Genomic DNA, 19,301 nt, shown 5'->3' on the forward strand with positions numbered 1-19,301 from the left:
TATCTCCGATCCTTTGCTTGGTGGCGTATGTATACTATACTCGAGGCTTAATGCACATTTATAATCTACTGTATGTATAAGAATTATTTGATACTGTTAATGACCAATGTATATTGTCTTTCAACATCATAACTTATTTTGTTAATTTATTGTGTGTATTGTTTATGTACCAACATTTTGAGCGTTTCCTAATAAGATCATGGCGAACTTCAACTAATTTGAAAGTGATGAGAATATTGGGACATATATAGTCTACTAGGAATAGAGATTCCTTTTTACACATGAATCTTTTTGGCTTTGTATTGAACGGAATTAATGGGAAGGAAGTAATTTTCCCTTTGGGACAACGTACGGACATAATTCAGGCTAAACTTTGAAAACTTGCTTTTATGATGTTAATTGTTTACTCTTATGATGATTTTCTACTTTTGCGTTGGAAGAAGATTTCATTTATTACAACGGAAAACCTGTGCGGGTCGGAAGAAACTACTTATCCTCAGATTGGAAGCAAAAGCTTATCACAATCTCTGAGTTTCTCGAGAGGATTCAATCTGGTCACTGTTCTCCTTCAAGCACCACCTATTTAGCACAACATCAATTGTTTGATCAGGCATGCATATGATTGTAGAAACCATCTGTGGTCTTAATAAAAAATAAACTTACTCAGCACTTTCTAATTTTGCACTATCAAAATGCCAGATACAAGAACTAAAGCAGGATATTGTTATACCTGATTACTGTTTTACTGGTGGGGGAGATATCAGGTCACTTAATGCTTGGTTTGGTCCACTTGGGACAGTAACACCTTTGCATCATGATCCTCACCATAATATACTTGCGCAGGTACGGAAGATGCAGTTCTATACTGCATAGATGCTACTAAGACTGTACATTTTCTTTGTGCAAACAACTCCGTGATGTGCAGTAATGTTATCGGGGCCTTGGCTAGCTTGGATTTACACAGTGCATGTGTTTGTGCTAAGTCAAGATATTCCATCTAACACTTGATCTAATTGTTTTCTATTTATTGTCTTATTTATATGGTATTTGTGTTTCATAACTTTCGATTTATGATTACATTAGCTTTTGATGGCATTTTAAACTTCACTAATATTTTCAGACCACCAGAGATGGTTATTATATTTCTTGCTGCTGATCCTTCTCGTTCCCATGAACTCATGATCAATGTTTTGTCCTTGTCATTATCAGGTTGCTGGTAAAAAGTATACCCGCCCTCATCGTCGGAGGAACTTTACCCTCACACAGAGACCATGCTCTAGTTGTGCGAACAACTTGATTATCAGATGGGTATCTTTTATATTATTACCATGTATGTAATTTTGATTCATCAAGCAGATCTGATACTATACAACACATGGCTTACTCCCAAGTCAATTCTTTGCCATTGAGTCTTAAAATCCTTGTATTTATTTTCTTTGCCCCAAAGGTTGATATGGACAATATAGATGAATAAGAGTCTCCGAAGATATTGGATTTGGGATTCATGGATTGCATATTAGAGGAAGGGGAGATGCTATATATCCCTCCAAAGTGGTGGCACTATGTTCGTTCTCTTACTAAGAGTTTTTCAGTTAGCTTTTGGTGGAGCGTCGAAGGGAACTCTCCGGAGTGATGAACACTACATTCTGCAGTGCAGTTTGGTCGCCCTCCTCCGATTCATCTCACATCATTTTGGTAGAATAAAGTGTGTTGACATATTCTGCTGAACATTATTTGTGGTGTTAGTGCAGTTTTTTTATTAGTCACATTATTTATAAGTGGAGTAATGGTAGGTTATAAGTAAGATATTTGACATGTTTTAACATTATCAGAATATATTGTCCATCTTTTGTTGAACCATTTTGTTGTATTATGTAGACCAATACACTCTTGAAAAATAATGAAAAAAACAAAAGTAATTTTTGGTAGGTATTATTGGAAATCGTTATGGTGAGTGATAAATTTATTTAGCCATACATAATTATTGAGATTGCGACTTAATTCTAACAAGTTCCCCCTTCATGGCAAGTGAGAGCGCACCAAGGCTGCCTCCATCTTCCACAACCACTCCTGGCATGGCCACCGCTCGACTTCCCACAAATCCGCCCTCACCAATCGTAATCTTTCCAAACTTGACCTTCCCGCCGTCACCTTCGTATATATGTCCAAACAAAAGTGCCTCTCTTCCCACGCAACCGCCGCCCTCTATCTCCACCATTTCCGGGTTAAGTGCAGCCCCCATGCTGTCCACGTACACCCCTCCGGTCACATCAACCTTCGACCCCATTAGCTTCATCCACACAACGAATAACACCGAACCGGTCATTGTCTCCACAAAATACTCACCCGCTAACGTTTTGAACGCCTGCCATACCGTGTCCATGAACACTTCTCTGCTCCAAATCAACACCGTCCCTCCATCTTTCTTCCTCCCGACGAGAATCCATTTTGCCAACGCACACGCAACCGCCACTGCCACCCCAGAAACAATCCAGAACAGAGGAAACAACCAATGCAAAGGATATCTCAAGCTATTGTGCGCGAAAAGCAGCCAATTTAGAGGGGTCGAGATCACGTACGCCAAGAGGAAATAAGGTAAGAACGTCTGCAACATTGGTTGCCCGAAAATCGACCATGTTGTTTCGTACCAAGCTCTCGCAAGCGTCACTTCGTTTGAGACAGAGGAGTCGTGTTTCTGGTTCATGACGGGGCAGCCAGAGAGGTCTACTTTGACATCTGACTTCTCGATGAAGGCTCTCCACGCCTCCGGCAGCGGCTCATTGTTTCTCAATCGTTGGCAAATCTCATAGATCAATGAGCGTCCATGATCGATGGAAGCACTCTGAGAGGCTGACGTTGCTCTGATCACATCGATTTCATGGCATTTGAGGTAAGGATTGAATTCAAGCTCCTCGGATTGTTTAGGCGTGAGATTCTCATTGATGGTCACCTCTCCGACGTCTATCAACGGGAACTCCATCTCGTCCCACGGCTTCGTGCAATCGAGGACCTCGTCTTGCGCATCTGCGTCCTCGGGCACTGGCCGGAGTTGCAGTTGGAAAACATAACGAACGCCACCGGGCGAACTCACACGTCTCCGGAAATCATCTGCCAAAAAAAGCAAAGGACGCTTGTCGTTGCTGTCCCTCGGAATCGCTCCTGTTTCAGGAGGTAGGATTCCTAACGGCTCAATCTTCCCGGAATCATCCATGATTTTCTGATCAAACGGCCGCAGCTTGAGTTTGACATACATCTCCTGTCCGTCGTTAAACCTGAAGAGCCTGCAGATATTGGAGTAGTAATGCAGCTCAGTGAACGTCTCTGCATTGCGTAGAGAGGCCCACACTGCGTCTCTGATGTGCGGGGCACGCTTCACGTGCTCTTCTCTAGCAGGTAACCCGCACACAAGCCAAGTAGCAAAGTCGGAAATGGTGCGCGCGTAAAACGCATTGCCTGTTTTAAGTGTTAAATCCAGGAGTGTTGTTTCGCCACCAGATTCATCGGAGAGGATTCTAACAGCGGCGCCACGCGCATCTAGCCTTGCATCATCGTCAGCGCTTAAGCTGTTACTGTGACGAACTATGATAGGATATGTCTTTCCGCATTGGAAGATTTTGTGGCTTGGGAGTCCTTCAATCTTGTCGTATATTTTGAGGACTCCTTTGCCACTAACTCCAATGCGATGGAAGTATCTTGTTCTAACCTTGAGAGTGGTAGCAGCCAAGTTTGCAGAAAGATTTCCCACAATCTTCTTGTATTTTGCATCCATTTCTTCAATACGATCGTCCAACTCATGCATTGTGTTTTTGATCATGATTGGTGATTGAGATCCGATGTATACACCACCTCTTTGAAGAACTGAGTTCATGGGAGCAGCTGAAAGAGCACCAAGAATCACCTGTCTCTCGACTGTTGCACCGGGGAGGATAATGCTCTGGCTTCCAACAACAGAATTATCATACACTTGCACATTTCCTCTAGTGAAGCCATTGGAGGAATAGAAGCCAGTTACAATCCTGCTAAAGTCACCAAGATGGACACCAGCACCAATCCACAAAAGTTGGGGTTCCAAAACAGGGTTGATCGCCCTGATGGAGCAAAATCTCCCCACTTTTGCACCTACAAGCCTTAAGTACATGCAGAAAGCTTCTGTCCCGGATAGAAGCTTGGCAAATCTAAGATGACAAGCTACTATGAATCGCTGCCGCAACCACATTTTCATATGAGTTTCCGTTTTCTCATTTCCAGTGAGAGAATGGTTTAGGATGCTCGTTACCAAGATGAGCAATACTCCATGGGCTGAGTATGCAGTAGCAACCATGATGGAGAAACTCAGTGGATTTAGAGACGTGCCATTGATGACAGTAACGTATGCCACGATGGTTAATGGGAACCAGTGGAAAGCCCCTGATATGCACATGAACATCAAATGTTCCATGTTAGGCGTTTGTTGGCATAGAAAGACGTAGATGCAGTAGACGATGGCTGCGCACAGAGAGCTTACGAGGCCAACCATGTATACTCCCATCAAATGATGGACGTGGCTGCTCTCTATGGGCACTGCAACCTAAAAACATCACCAATTAAACTATATTGTTTAATAATATTAACCAAAAAAGTATAACCTTTTTTACCTTGTTGGGCTTGTTTGATCTAGGGAGTAATTTTCCCTCTTGGGTGACTTGCAATGGAGCTACCTCAGCTCCATCTTTAACAAGTGTTCCTTTGTTGATAACCGCATAGGGACCGATTGAACAATTCTTCCCAATTCTTATAGGACTGAAGCTTAGGATTCCATTTCTGACCTGATGACTCTGCAACAAGGCACCTTCCGCAATCGCAACTCCATCTCCAATGGAAAGCAGAGCAGGATCTGTGATATCAATCGTGTCGAGGACTACTGATGAGCCTATCTTGGCTCCAAACATCTCAAACCAGTAGTTCAAAAGAGGCGTTCCTCTCAAGTGCACAGCATATACTTTGGATGATATCTCTTGCGCCTTGTAGAGCGCCCACCATTTCACATAGTCCGCTGACCACATTGATGCATTAGGAAGCAATGCATAATTCGGTTGAAGAAATGAATTTCCAAAGATAGCAATGCAAGTGCAGGTAGCAAGTATGCATAATACCCAAGCAAGAGGCGCAAGTGCTACTGACATTATGTATGGCGCCCAAGGAATTGTCATGGGTGTGAGGTACGAAGATATCGACTTCACATATATAGATATGCATAAATATGCAGGAAAGATGAGCAAGATAGACACATACGCAAGTGCAACAAGTTGGAGCAGCATGATCTTCAGCTGGTGTGTGAAGGAAACTTGTTGAGATAAGATCATTTCCTCTGATGCATAGGCATCTTCGGCTTCTGAACATGCTTCATTATTTCTTATACCTTGAGGGTTTGACTTGATGAGGAGATTCTCTGAGAAGGAAGCTAGGTCTTCAATGCTAGTCGCAGTGAAAATGTCGACTGCGCCTACAGGTACACCAAGGAAATCAGAGAGCTTTTGAGCTGCCCTCACCACACCAATGGAGTCAATCCCATAAGTATTGAGGTTTGCAGTTGTGGAGATTCTGCTGCCAGGGATTCCAGTTTGCTCCGAAATCAGCCTCTTAAGGTACTCCAATATTTCTACGTAGCTTAGTCTAGCAATACTCGTAGTAGCCTTGAGTTGGGGGCGAGGCGTGTGGCCATCCTTGCACGTTCCAGTAGTATAAGACCGAGTAAGCAATCTCTTCGGAATTATTGGATCAGGAATCGAATTCAATGTCTCGTCAGTAAACTGCTTGAGGCACTCGAATCGCCTAATTTTCCCGGATGTTGTTTTGCTGATGCTTCTTGGTTTGATCAGCTTGACAGCAGCTAAACTTACACCATGCTCTTCAGCAACCTTGACTTTAATTTGCTCTACCACATCCTTGTTCACAGGCTTACCATCTCTCACCTCCGCAATGGCGACTAGCCCAACCGGATCAGACCCTTGTGACAATGAAATCCCCTTTGCTGACAGAATCTCCTCCGGAACGCCAATGACAGCACAGCACCCAGGGCGTAGAAGGTCGCACGAGCTCTCAACTGTCTTCTCCACATCAGCTGAGTATATGTTCCGCCCTGCAACAATGATAAGATCTTTGATCCTTCCCGTGATGAACAAATGTCCATCAATAACGCGCCCCAAGTCCCCTGTCCTGGTGTATATTCTGCCATGATGATTGCAGAGTTCATTATTGAAGGTTTCTTTACTGTACTCCTCTTTGCCCCAGTATCCAACTCCAGCACTAGGACTACTTATCCATATCTCTCCTTCTTTTCCAATTTCAGTAACCTCCTTATCAGTTTGTGGATCCACGATCCTGATATCAACATCTGGATCACTCGGGTTAACATATCCACAGCTCACCCTCCCCTGCCAGTCCACCATTATAGGCCTCCCTTCCCCATACGCACACGAGACAAACACGCAGTTCTCTGCCAATCCGTAGCCAGGAGCCATCAAGTATTGAGAAAGGCCGTAAGGCATAGTGAGCTCCATAAATCTTCTTAAAGTCCTCTGCCTGACTGGCTCGGCAGCAACCATGAGGAAAACCATGGAAGAAAGATCATAGTCACGAGCCTTATTCTTGTCGAGCTCCAGCCTCCGGATCACAAGCTCGAAAGCAAAGTTGGGACCAGCACTATGAGTCCCCTTGTACTTGGTAATGATCTCAAGCCACAGAAGAGGGTTCTTGATGAATGTCATCGGAGAAAACAAAATAGCTGTCCCACCACTAACCAAAGCCGTGAAAAGCCCACCTATCAAGCCCATGTCATGATACTGCGGGAGCCAGCTCACGAGCACGGTGTTGGACGTGCTTTTGTACCTCTTCCGCATCAGCTTCACATTATGAATGATTCCATCATGAGTGATCATCACTCCCTTTGCATCACCAGTCGACCCTGACGTGAACTGAAGGAAACACAGGTCACCGGGCTGGGGCGCGCTGCTAGATTCCAAATCTCCAGCAGTCATGCCTTTGGATTTCTTTATCCAAGAATCAGTGTGAATCCACGGGAGATTGGGCCAGCGACCGGAACTCTTCCTACTTGAGGGAGACATTGGCAACAAGTTCTTCACAAGGCCTGCTCGAACAGATGTGTGGTAGCTGAAAGTTGAAAGAATGGCAACTGCATTACATGACTTGGCAACATTCTCTATCTTCAAAAGTGCCTGCCCACTTCTCTGGAGTGGATCGGGTGGGAGAACGGGGACAGGGAGCACTCTCGCTCTCAAACAACCAAAGAAGGCATCTACGAAATCCAGACCTGGGACGTGGATGAGGAGGACTCTGTCCCCGGGCGTAATGACTGGTTTGCGGCTTGACAGAAGCAACTCTGCTATCAAGGTAGCATTAGCATGTTGCTCTGCATAGCTCCTCTGCCCAGAAACTTTCCCATCTTCATTTATCCAAGTGTAAAGAGTCTTGTTTCGGATCATATCATGAGTCCCCCAGTGTTTTAGATAGCCATCGAGGCTTGAAAGATCAGGGAACTCGACTCCCATCGACTCATCTAGCTGCCGCGGCACCTTGCTGCAGCTCTCAGAGAGCAATCTCTGTTAGAGGCATTGCATCAAGTAAGTTGACTCTCATCTTAAAATATCAGTGTTCTTTAAGAGTGCTCAAGTACCTTTACATATGGAAATCTTGGCAATGGATCGTCACATGCGAAATGCTTACGGATCAAAGCCATGGCGTAAGTTGAGTTTCTCTCAGTGAGCTCAAACGCCATGAGCCCACCGATGTAGTATGTATTTTGCTCTCCCTGGAGTTCATTCTCGACTTTGTCGTAGAATCCATTCTTCATATCTGTGTTCAAGATGGATTTTGTTAATAGTATGCTTGTAGTAATTGGATTTAACATGACATATTATAAGAAGTAACCTTGGGTTTCGACGTGAGGAAAATAGTTGAACCGCCGTTGTAGAACAATGGCAATGACTTCTCCGCCTATTCTTTTCACTACATCAATTGCTAGTTGTGTTACTTCTTGTCCCATGATTCCAGCTGAGTTACCGTAAGACCAGAATAGGAAGATGTCAGTGTCGGAGTAAAATCTCTGCATTGCTACAGGATTTCCTATTGTTTGTGGATCGTCCATGAATTCTCCAAAGTAGTAGAATCCAACGGGAAGATGTTCGAGCCCTTTAATCTTCATCACTGTTGTGTAATAATCAACGGTTTGCACTTTACCGAAGATCTCTTTTTCGAGCTCACTGAAGTCCATTATGTCATGATCAGCAGCTACAAAGATAAAAGGTACTTTAGTATCAAAGAATAAAAGCATGTTACTCAAAAAAAGGGAGTTTTGCAAACCTATTGGGGTGACTGATGTTGATCTATACGTTTTTCCATAAACTAACGGAAATGATCCAGACACGATCAACTTGTCGAACTCTAAACTTTTGGCCTCTCCGTTTTGTTTAACATTGACATGGACAAGGGATGAATGGCGTCGGATTGAGGTTACCTCAGTGTTGCAGAGGACTTGTGCTGGAAGAGATTCACTCATCCTCTGCCAGAAACTCATGTATCCGCCTTTGAAACGTCGTATCTTGCCAGCCATAGACGTTCGAGTGAATTCATGAACGTATGCATAAGGCATGTCTTGAACGAATCCGTATCCAGAAGCAGTGTATCCATATGCTACAGATTTTGGAACACAATTGAATGCGCGACTCTCAAGAAAAGCCGGTGTGAGATCAGAGGCAGAATCGCTCACTGCGTGAACTCCAATTCGACCTGATCTCTTGGCGTCCTCCTGTCAAGGATAGGAAGTGAGATTTGTATCGAAATGTAAGGGATGGATGTTTTATAAAATGTAGAGAAAAACAGACCTGAAGCTGTAGAGTTAGTGAGATAACAGAAACATAGTCATCTGCGACTTGGATGTCCTCATACTTCCCAGTGTAGCTATCGATTAAGGCCAGTTTGTGAGAGTCCATTTCTTCAAGTTGACAGCCCATTTCTTTCGCAAGATGGAAGATAGTCGGGGAGCTGCTGGCTGCGAGGACCTGCCCTCCAAGATCATAAAACCTTCCTGCATTGTAGGTGATTCAAAGTTATGTTTAATCTAATAGGATGTGTGAATGAATATTGGTTTCACTACTATAACTATTACCTTCAATATCTGCTGACTCACACATGCCACTAACTGTGTGGTATTTCTCAAGGACTGTGACGTTGTTGTAGCCGAGTTTACATAGCGCATAGGTTGCAGATAGGCCACTTGGTCCGCCACCTAAAATCGCGATTCTTGTGCTCAACGCCCATGATGGATGCAACTTCCAAAACTCATCTTCTACTGAGTTTTGAGGCTCCATTTAGAGCATATGCTACTTGCTGAAATCCGTAGAAAATAAGCTCAAGGTGATGCTGTAAATGACCATACTTTATTGTTCAACAAATATCATTTAGTTGCAGGAACTTTACTAATATTTGTCTATTACATTAACGGCCCGTAAGTATACAATTCATACAAAATGTTTCACCATTATTTCGTGTTGGTACAAAGTGTTTGAAGTTTGCAAAAAATAGTACAAAAAGTTTCATCCCCGTTTGAATTTAATTTATAATGTGTTTGGATATCGTTAACTCTTTATCTACATGGCCATGAAATAATGATGAAATTTTTAGTTCCATCACGAAACAATGATGAAACATTTAACTCCTTATAGGCGAAGAATTAACTGCGTCTAAACATAAGTATCGGAATGCATTAAAACGAAACAAAAATGAAATTTTTTGCAAGATTCAGGTAAACATCAACCTTTTTGTACCAATATAAAACAAAGGTGAAACATTTTGTATGAGTAATTACTCCAGTCTATTACTCCCCCCGTCCCATAATAGATGACACATTTGAGGAATGACACATGATTTTAGAAGATGTTATTTTGTGTGTTAGGTGGAAAGAGAAAATAGTATATTTATATTTATGTTAGAGGGTGTTTTTTCCATAAAAGGAAGTGTTGACATCTTTTATGGGACAAACTAAAAAGGAAAGTGTGACGTCTATTATGGGACGGAGGGAGTACATAATAAAAGGATATGACACTAGTAACTAAATGAAACCATATTTCCTAAAGAAATCATCGGAAACTACTAGGATCTTTGATCCAAAGAAGATCTCCAACTAGAATCAATAATTAATCCAAGGTTTAACTTATCAAGAAGTAGAAATGCACCTTTCTAATAAGCAGAATTTGGAATGCCAAAACAAGAGTCTCCTTTTAGCTCCAGAAATGCAAGCAAGAGCTATGAAATTCCATTGCCAAGACAATATTAGAAAAACTATGACAAGCAAAACTAAACTCAACAAGTTGCTGAGAAAAGGCTAATGGCTTTTCCTATCTAACTTCAGAATATGTAATAAAGGTCACATTTTGCACAAGAATCTAAGAAATCAGAGCAACACAACCCAACACACTTGATGGATTTATATAATTACATGGTAAAGGAAGTTAGTTATTGTTTTATCAATGGTGATATAAGCAAGATGTATGAGGCTATCTTAGTCTCTGCATGCACTAATTCAATTCAAATGAACTAAATAATAAGTACCAAAATGCCAAATGGCAGAAAAGAAGAAGAAGTTTACCGGAACTCCACTATTGCCCCTTATTGCTGATGGAATTTCTAGCAATAGATGCCTTTTATAGTCAAGATAGTAAAGGACAAAAAGTGTTTATGTCAACATCTTAAGTTAGAAAACAACATATTTTTAACTTCGGTTAGTCCGAGAATTGTAGTTAAGGGTTGTCTGTTGTCAAGAGATATTCCAATTTTGTGCTTCTCGGAGAATATTATTTCCACACAGGGCGATTAATTATTGGCTAATTTAGATAGATATGATATGATCATTTTGTGGTGCAAAGGATCTTGGATTCTACGAGGCCTCACCAATCATATGAAACCTTATTGTTTTGGATAATTGCAGGCTTTTTACTATATTAATGGTGGAAACAAACCCATAACCATCACTTGAAAATGTTATTACTATTACATCGTGCAATAAGGAATATTTTTCGAGAAATACTTAATCGTCATATGTCTGCACATGAACATATATATTGATAAAACAAAATTCACAATTAACGCAATACACATCGATCTAATTGGAAAGGGTAATTTATTTTCTCATTATATCGTTCTAGGAATGATTTCTCATTACAAAGTTAATTTTATAAATGATTTTCAAATTACAATGTTCGCATTAAATTGATTACTATATTTGGATTTGTTTCAAAATAAATACGTAATTTTATATTTTAAAAGGATTTTATATTTTAATTTTTATAGGTAAAATATTACTCCATCGGTCCCACAACAAGTGGTCAACTTCTTATTTTGATTGTCCCACTACAAGTGATTGCTTTCTTCTTTTAGCAAAAAATAAAACATTTTCTCACTCTTACTTTATTCCATCTTTTTTTCTACTTTATTATCTCTTTATCTCTCATACTTTTTATTCTCTCATACTTTCTACACTCCACTTTTACTTAATAAATATCATTTTCTAAAATTTAGTGCCCAAAAGAAATTAATCACTTATAATGGGACGAATGAAGTTAAAAGTCGCATGCTTGAACCTAAGACATGTTCAACTCAGACATTAACCAATTTATCAATAATTCACGTACACAAATTTATTTTTCTTTCTAATTTTATCTCATGGCAACCAATAGTTTATATAGATTTTCCATACTAATCATACTCATTAAAATATTTGACACATTACACATATTTAACACGACATTGAAAGTCAAAGACTCTGCTAAAGAAAATGTATTCTCACTAAAACTTCAAAATTAAAAACTATCCTGCAATATTAAAAAGTATTTTCATTAATTCCACCAACTGAGGCGCAATTAGGTTATTGTTTATTGTTTTCTCTGTCATAATTTTTCGTTCGGGAGCTCTGTTGGGAATAGATTATCTTTAGCAAATGTCTATTTCTTTATTATCGTTGTTATTGTTATGTGAGGTATGCCAAATATTTTAATGATTAGGATGGAAATTCAACATGGAAATTGATTGTGACGTGAGGTGAAATTGGTAAAAAATTTAAATTAAATTTCAAATAATATACTTAAAGTGTAAATTTATTACTATATTTTTTTGAAAAAAATCAATGTTTAATAACTAAGTTGATATTAGTGCAATAATTTACTAATCAATAAGTTAAACTTCAATCGTTCGCTGCGCAATCTAATGAAAGAGAAACTAAGTCCCATATTCGGATTATATGCCCATATATTTTGAAATATATCCCATTAAAAATAAAAGGATTTCCTTATTAGGTTGTCTCATTGACGGGTCGTACAAGTGACAGAATATTTAATTTTAAAAAAATTAAATAATTTATAATTGATCTATGCTCTGAGTAGATGATTGTGGTATATTCACTATTTCTAAACCGATTCCTAGTGAACAAGAAATAATATATTAAAATATGTCACGATGTATGGAGATATGTAATTAATTAATTAATCTCATTTTGGACATGTAGACAAAACAATGTGGCAAATGAGCATACAAAGAAAGCTTCGTAGAATTCCATGCATGCATATTGATCGGGTCGTCCAAATACATTTATGGAATGAACAACTACATGAGAGGTGTCTAGATACATCCGTCCAGGTTCATGCTCCATGATTGACATTTGTTACATCTGTAACACGTTTGTAACCGCCGACCGTTACAAATCAGCCTTAATGGCAGAATTGACTTCATATCCTCCACATTGCCTATAAATAGTGATGCATACTCTAATATTCTTCACACAAAGACATTTCAAGATACACTTGAAATCTCTGCCCTCATAGCATAAGCGTTCTCTCTCTCTCTAAGCATTGTTTTTCTGTTGAAACTCTGTCTTCACCTCCATCTAGTTCGCCGGAGCTCTGCTCATAGCGGTATTGCTTCATCAAAGACAAGAGTCGTTTTCTCTTTGGGGACGACACGCCAATCCGACAGCACTATCGGAGCGTATCTCGCCTTGCGGTAAAAGGAATCCTCGACTCGGCTAATTACATATTTACGGTTACTGTTTCGATTATTGTAATTTCCATTTCAGTTGATTTTCCTATTCCTTCTTTTAGGTTGTATTACATCTGGCAAATGTTTATCTTGTAATCCATAAACCAACACAAAATAAAACTACACAAAATTTCGTGTTGGAAATCAAATATTTCATATTTATTGGGAGATAGATATCAGTAAAATGGTTTTCAAAATAAGTAATCGTAATTACTACTACCATTTACCAATGAAGGAGTCTTAAATATGAAAAATATGATTTTTTTTTATAAATACGAATTTTGCTCAAGCCATGACACGATAGCGAGCCAAGAGTTTAAAAGAATAATAGAAACAAAATCGCCACAAAAGCAGAAAAATATAGGTCATGGGCCGAAACAAAACAAACCTCCAAAACAAGCATGACCAAAATAAAAATAAGAAGTCATGAGAGCACCACTAGCTAGCTATATAAATATACCAAGCTATGAGAACTAGGAAAACACCTCCAAAACCACTAGGGCTGAAGTAGAGGGAGGGGGGGGAGAATGAAAATCTTAATACAAACTTATAGAAATCTTAGCAAATAAATTCTTAACTTTTCATTTTAGTACATTTCATAAGTTCAATTTTTAATGCTATTATTAGCTGGCCCACAAAATAAATTAATTTTAACTCATATGTTGATATAAATAGTACGAGGATATAAAATTTATTGATTATTAATAAAAAGTTTTAGAAATCTTAGCAAATAAATTCTTAACTTTTCATTTTAGTACATTTCATAAGTTCAATTTTTAATGCTATTATTAGCTGGGCCACAAAATAAAATAATTTTAACTCATACGTTGATTTAAATAATACTCCATCCGTCTCATAAGAATATGCACTCTTTCATTTTTCGTCCGTCCCACAAGAATATGCACTTTCCAATTTTGGAAACTCTTTTAACTTTAATGAGGCGAGACTCATTCTCCACTAACAATACTTTAATTACTTTTTCTCTCAATCTCTCTCTTACTTTTCTAATTTTGCATTAAAACTCATGCTAAACTCAAAGTGCATATTCGTTGGGGACAGAGGGAGAAAGAGGATATCAACTTTATTGATGAATATAAAGTTATAGAAATCTTAGCAAATAAATTTTTAAATTTTCAATTTAGTACATTACATAAGTTCGTTTTTAATGCTATTTTTAGCTGGCCCACAAATTTAGTTTTAAGACTTTTAATTTTTATAATTTTTGATAAAGTAACTTTGTTGTATGTATTAGTATATTACCTAAGTTTTGCAAAGTGGATGATATAAAATTTTTGGAATAAATATACGAGTACATGAGTACATGTGGAAAGGTATGAGATTGTAGAATTACATAAGAGCATGGCAATGGTGGTCGATCGCCACAGCCGAGCGATCGGCCACCACATCGGCGCCCGTCGGCCTCCACTGCGGAGGGAGGGTCGATCGCCCTTCCCCAACGCCTCCACCCCAGCGCCGAACAATAGCCTCAGCCGATGCCTCATCGGCTCCGCATCAGCCCTGCGATGGCCTCCATTGCGGAGGCTCAGGTCGGGCCGATGGCCGAGCCAATTTTCGTATTATTTTTTTTAAATTAAATTTTGTATTTTCTTCTCCTATGGTCTACCATACAACGATGATGAGCGTCTTCAGGCATACAACGACGATGAGCGTCTTCAGGCATACAACGATGATGAGCGTTTTCAGGCATTTGTTGACATGTGCCAGGCCGAAGCCTATCGTGCACTCCAATGTGATATGATTGAAGAACTTTGGTCATAGAGGCACTGATGTTTTATTGTAATTTTATTTAAATTCACTTCTCGTTGTATTCTGTTTTCCAATATTGTAATACATCGAAGAATGAATTTATTATGTAATTTTATTTATATTATTTATACATTTATGCTTTATTTAGGTTTTTAAAATGAAATATGTTTTTTTGCCGTATACTACGTTGTCTTTAATTTACATCAACAATTAAAAGTGAAATAAATAGTGATAATGTGGAAATGAGATGGGCTCTAAGATAAGCTCTGGGATGGATCTGCTGACGTGGCAGGAAAAAATGGAGATATGCTTTGAAATGGGCTCCGGAGATAAGCCACAATGCTAGTGCTCTAAAGGGTTGTATAGAAAATGAGGAGAATGATGATGTAACATACTAACAGCGTCGGAGTTAGCCTATTGGCATAAGGGATAAATGCCATCCCTCAGTCCCTCAAATTTCTCACATATACACATAAAGTATGTTATAAAGCAAAATTACTTTAACTTACTCATCAATTGCCCCTTCCAAAATACTTTTAAAAAATTATCATGCATATTTTTGTCCCTTTAAATATGATTTTTCTAGCTCTCTCCCTGCTTATGCTTATGAGAATACAGGTATGAGTTGAATTACTGCATAAAAAAGCAGATTTTATTAGGTGTGAATTACTGCATAAAAAAACAAACGATTCCTTCAATACGAAACCTAAACTAGTGTACTACTCTTTCAAGAAATCATTTTTCACATACCAACATTATAAACAAGAGATAATATTCCAAGATGGTTGTAGCAACTCAACTACTGCAGAGAGACAGAAAAAGAGATATCATTGTTACATAAACACATACTCCCTCCGAACTCCGTCTGATTAAATGTCTCATATCTTACCGGCACAGATTTTAAATAATTATTTGTGGAATGTAGGACCTACTTTTATGTATAAAATGTGAGTAAAATGAATTAGTGAAATGTACCAAATATATCATCCATCCCCCATTAATTGACACTGTTTGACTTGACACAGGATTGGAGAAATGCAGTGAGAAATGGGTAGAAAAAGTTAGTAGAATGTAGTTCCTACATTTATACTTCATCTGTCCTATTAAAAATGAATCGTTTTTCTTTTTGGATTGTCCCATGAAAAAGGAAATGTTTTGTAAAATGGAAATACTATTATCTCTACTTTTTCCCTCTCTTATTATATTCTCTCTCCATTAACTCACAAAATAACAATAAATAAAATCTCGTGCCGAAAAGGAAACGTTTTATATTCAATGGACGGAGGGAGTATATTACTTTTATAATAAAATATGAGTGTATAAGTAAGTAGAATGTGAGGTCCATTACCAAAAAAAAGTAAAAAATAAAAGTTTCAATTAATTGGGGACTGTCGAAAAAAGAAATTGGTGTCAATTAATGGGGAACCGATAGAGTAAAAGTGAAATGGGACGAAAAAGGAATAATGAGACATTTAATGGCCAAACGATCTAAGAAAGGGAGTATATGTTAAAATCGAACACAAAAGCAAGGTTCCATCTACTGCACCTGAAATAAGATTTCTACATGAAGGATTTAATTAATTATGTTATGACAGAGCTCAGAAACTTGTAGCATTGCTAGTGATTTCCGTTCTAAGAAAAAATGACAATGCCGGAAGAGTTCGCTCTGAAGCAAACAGCCCCTAAGATCGTCGGCTCCGGCTTCATCCGGGGCGGCGACAAGCTCGTATGCGCCTACGACCTCGTCGAGCAGATGGAGTATCTCTACGTCCGCGTGGTGAAGGTGCGAGACCTCCCCGCCAAGGACCTTAACTCCTCCTGCGACCCTTACGTCGAGGTCCGGCTCGGCAACTACAGGGGCGTCACCAAGCACCTAGAGAAGACCTCCAGCGCCGTGTGGAACCTAGTCTTCGCCTTCGAGCACGACCAGCTCCAGTCGTCCCATGTCGACATTATCGTGAAGGACAAGGATCTCGTGCTGGATGACTTCATCGGTAGCCTCACTTTCGACCTCGTTGATATCCCGAGGCGCGACCCTCCTGATAGCCCTCTCGCACCTCAGTGGTACAGGCTTGATGAGAAGAAAGGGGAGAAGGTGAAGAAGGGGAGATCATGGTTGCGGTTTGGAAAGGGACTCAAGCGGATGAGGCCTTCTCGGATGCTTGGCATTCTGATGCGGCCGCGGTTGGGAGTGATGGAGTCTCGAGGATTCGGGGGAAGGTCTATCTGTCTCCGAGGCTTTGGTATTTGAGAGTTAATGTGATCCAATGCCAGGACTTGGTTCCGGCTGACAAAACTAGGCTGCCGGAGGTTTGTGTGAAGGTTATATGCGGCAGCCAGGCTATCAGGACGAGGATTAATAGAGGTGTGAATCTGGCTTGGAACGAGGATTTGGTGTTCGTTGTTGCTGAGCCGTTTGAGGAGCCGTTGATCATGACTGTGGAGAATAAGGATGAGGTGTTGGGGAGGTGTGTGGTGTTGCTGAGCACTGTGGTGAAGCGTCTCGACAACAAGGCGGTCCCGGCCAAGTGGCTTAACCTCGAGAGGCATAGTGGCGAGGCGGTGAAGAAGGAGGTGACGTTTGCTAGCAAGATTCATCTCAGGGTCAGCTTGGATGGGGGGTATCATGTGTTGGATGAGTCCACTTATTACAGCAGTGATCACAGGCCGAGTTCGAAGCTGCTTTGGAAATCGAGCGTTGGGTTGCTCGAGGTTGGGATTATTAGTGCCACGGGGCTACTGCATATGAAAACAACGAAAGATGGACGTGGAACGACGGATGCCTATTGTGTGGCTAAGTATGGTTCGAAATGGATAAGGACAAGGACGATCATTGACAGCGGTTCGCCTAGGTGGAACGAGCAGTACACGTGGGAGGTGTTCGATCTGTGCACTGTGATCACGGTGGGGGTGTTCGACAACGGCCATCTGCAGGGAGGGAAGGATGCGAGCATCGGGAAGGTGAGGATCAGGCTGTCGACGCTTGAGACAGAGCGTGTTTACACCCACTCGTATCCTCTGGTCGTGTTGAAGCCTTCCGGTGTGAAGAAGATGGGGGAGCTGCATTTGGCAGTCCGGTTTTCGTGCTCCTCCTATCTAAACATGCTGCATAAGTGTACACATCCACTGCTGCCCAAAATGCACTACGTTCATCCCTTGTCCGTGATGCAGCTGGATGCGCTGAGGCATCAGGCCATCCAGATAGTCTCGTCGAGGCTGGGGAGGTCCGAGCCGCCACTGAACAAGGAAGCGGTTGAGTACATGCTCAACGTAGGGTCGCATATATGGAGTGTGAGGAAGGCCAAGGCCAACTTTGTGAGAGTGATGGGCATCATGAGTGGGGTGATGGCTATTGCCAAGTGGTTTGATCAGATATGCCAGTGGAGAAATCCTTTCACCACTCTTCTGATTCACATACTTGTTGTGATACTTGTGCTCTATCCTGAGCTAGTGTTGCCTACTTTTTTCCTCTACTTGTTTTTCATCGGCATCTGGAACTACCGGTGGAAGCCTAGGCACCCGCCGCACATGGACATCAGGCTGTCTCATGCGGATGCGGTGGGGCACGACGAGCTGGACGAGGAGTTTGACACGTTCCCAACGTCCAAGGCGCCAGATCTTGTGAGGATGAGGTATGATCGGCTGAGGAGCATAGGGGGGAGGATACAGAGCGTGGTGGGTGACTTGGCGATGCAGGGGGAGAGATTTCAGTCTCTGTTGAGCTGTGGGGCAAGCTTGCCCATCCGACAAGCTTTCGATTTGCAAGAGATTATCGGAGCCAAAAACACAGATAAACTGGTGTCAATAGAACACGTAGTACAACATAGCAGCTATTGATAGTCAAAGGTGTGGAGCAACTTTTTTTATGATATTGTAATTTTACTGCATGGGATATGTTACAAGATTAATGTATGGTTTTTACATGTAAAAGCATATGATTGTTAAGCTGCAGTGGATTGGGCAACTCAGAAGTGCTTTCTCTTCAGCAGATAATCTTATATTTTTGTGCAGTTACTTTCTTATTTTTCTTTTAGCCAGAAAGACCGAACATTAGGATATAGAATACTTATATTTAATTCATAATGTCTGATATAAAGTGTATAAATATAGCAATGAAAAAATATAATCAAGTGTGAAAAGAAAAGAAGGATAAATTTAGCACATGTTAACTCACCATTCTTAAGCCAGAAATGAAATGGACACCCATATCAAGAATAAAGCCTCCCTGCCAAAACAGGAAACCTTTTTAGTCCAAAGCAATGAAAGTTTGATTCAACCATTGGATAAGAAAAAACTGACTCACAATGTATACAACAAAAAGTTGTTGAAAAAACATTTCATCAAAGTGGTCTATTTCTCATGCTAATACAAAATAGAGGCAAAAATCAAAGCAAATACAGTTTTGACTTTACAAGAAGGATAAGACTGGAGTATTGAACCCAAACACAGAT

At 40.3% G+C, this 19,301-nt stretch overlaps 1 protein-coding gene and 1 pseudogene across 1 annotated transcript; one reads left to right on the forward strand and one right to left on the reverse strand.

The window, feature by feature from the left end:
• Positions 1-1,981: 1,981 nt before the first annotated feature.
• LOC121764158 (linolenate 9R-lipoxygenase-like) lies at positions 1,982-3,814 on the reverse strand. The gene is made up of 2 exons (XM_042160218.1): positions 2,649-3,814; positions 1,982-2,123 (listed from the first exon to the last, which is right to left on the reverse strand). Exons 1-2 carry the CDS (start codon positions 3,812-3,814, stop codon positions 1,982-1,984), a joined length of 1,308 nt encoding a protein of 435 aa, XP_042016152.1.
• A 12,684-nt stretch (positions 3,815-16,498) lies between these two features.
• Positions 16,499-18,687, forward strand: LOC121764159 (annotated as a pseudogene).
• The last annotated feature ends 614 nt before the right edge of the window (positions 18,688-19,301 follow it).

This window comes from Salvia splendens, chromosome 14 (genome assembly GCF_004379255.2).
Source record: "Salvia splendens isolate huo1 chromosome 14, SspV2, whole genome shotgun sequence".
NCBI lineage: Eukaryota > Viridiplantae > Streptophyta > Magnoliopsida > Lamiales > Lamiaceae > Salvia > Salvia splendens.

Coding starts and splice junctions, on each gene's coding strand:
- LOC121764158 (XM_042160218.1), bottom strand. CDS start 3,814: ATGATCAAAAACACAATGCATGAGTTGGACGATCGTATTGAAGAAATG. Junction 2,124..2,648: donor GTGACGCTTGCGAGAGCTTG/GTACGAAACAAC, acceptor CAAGTTTGGAAA/GATTACGATTGGTGAGGGCG.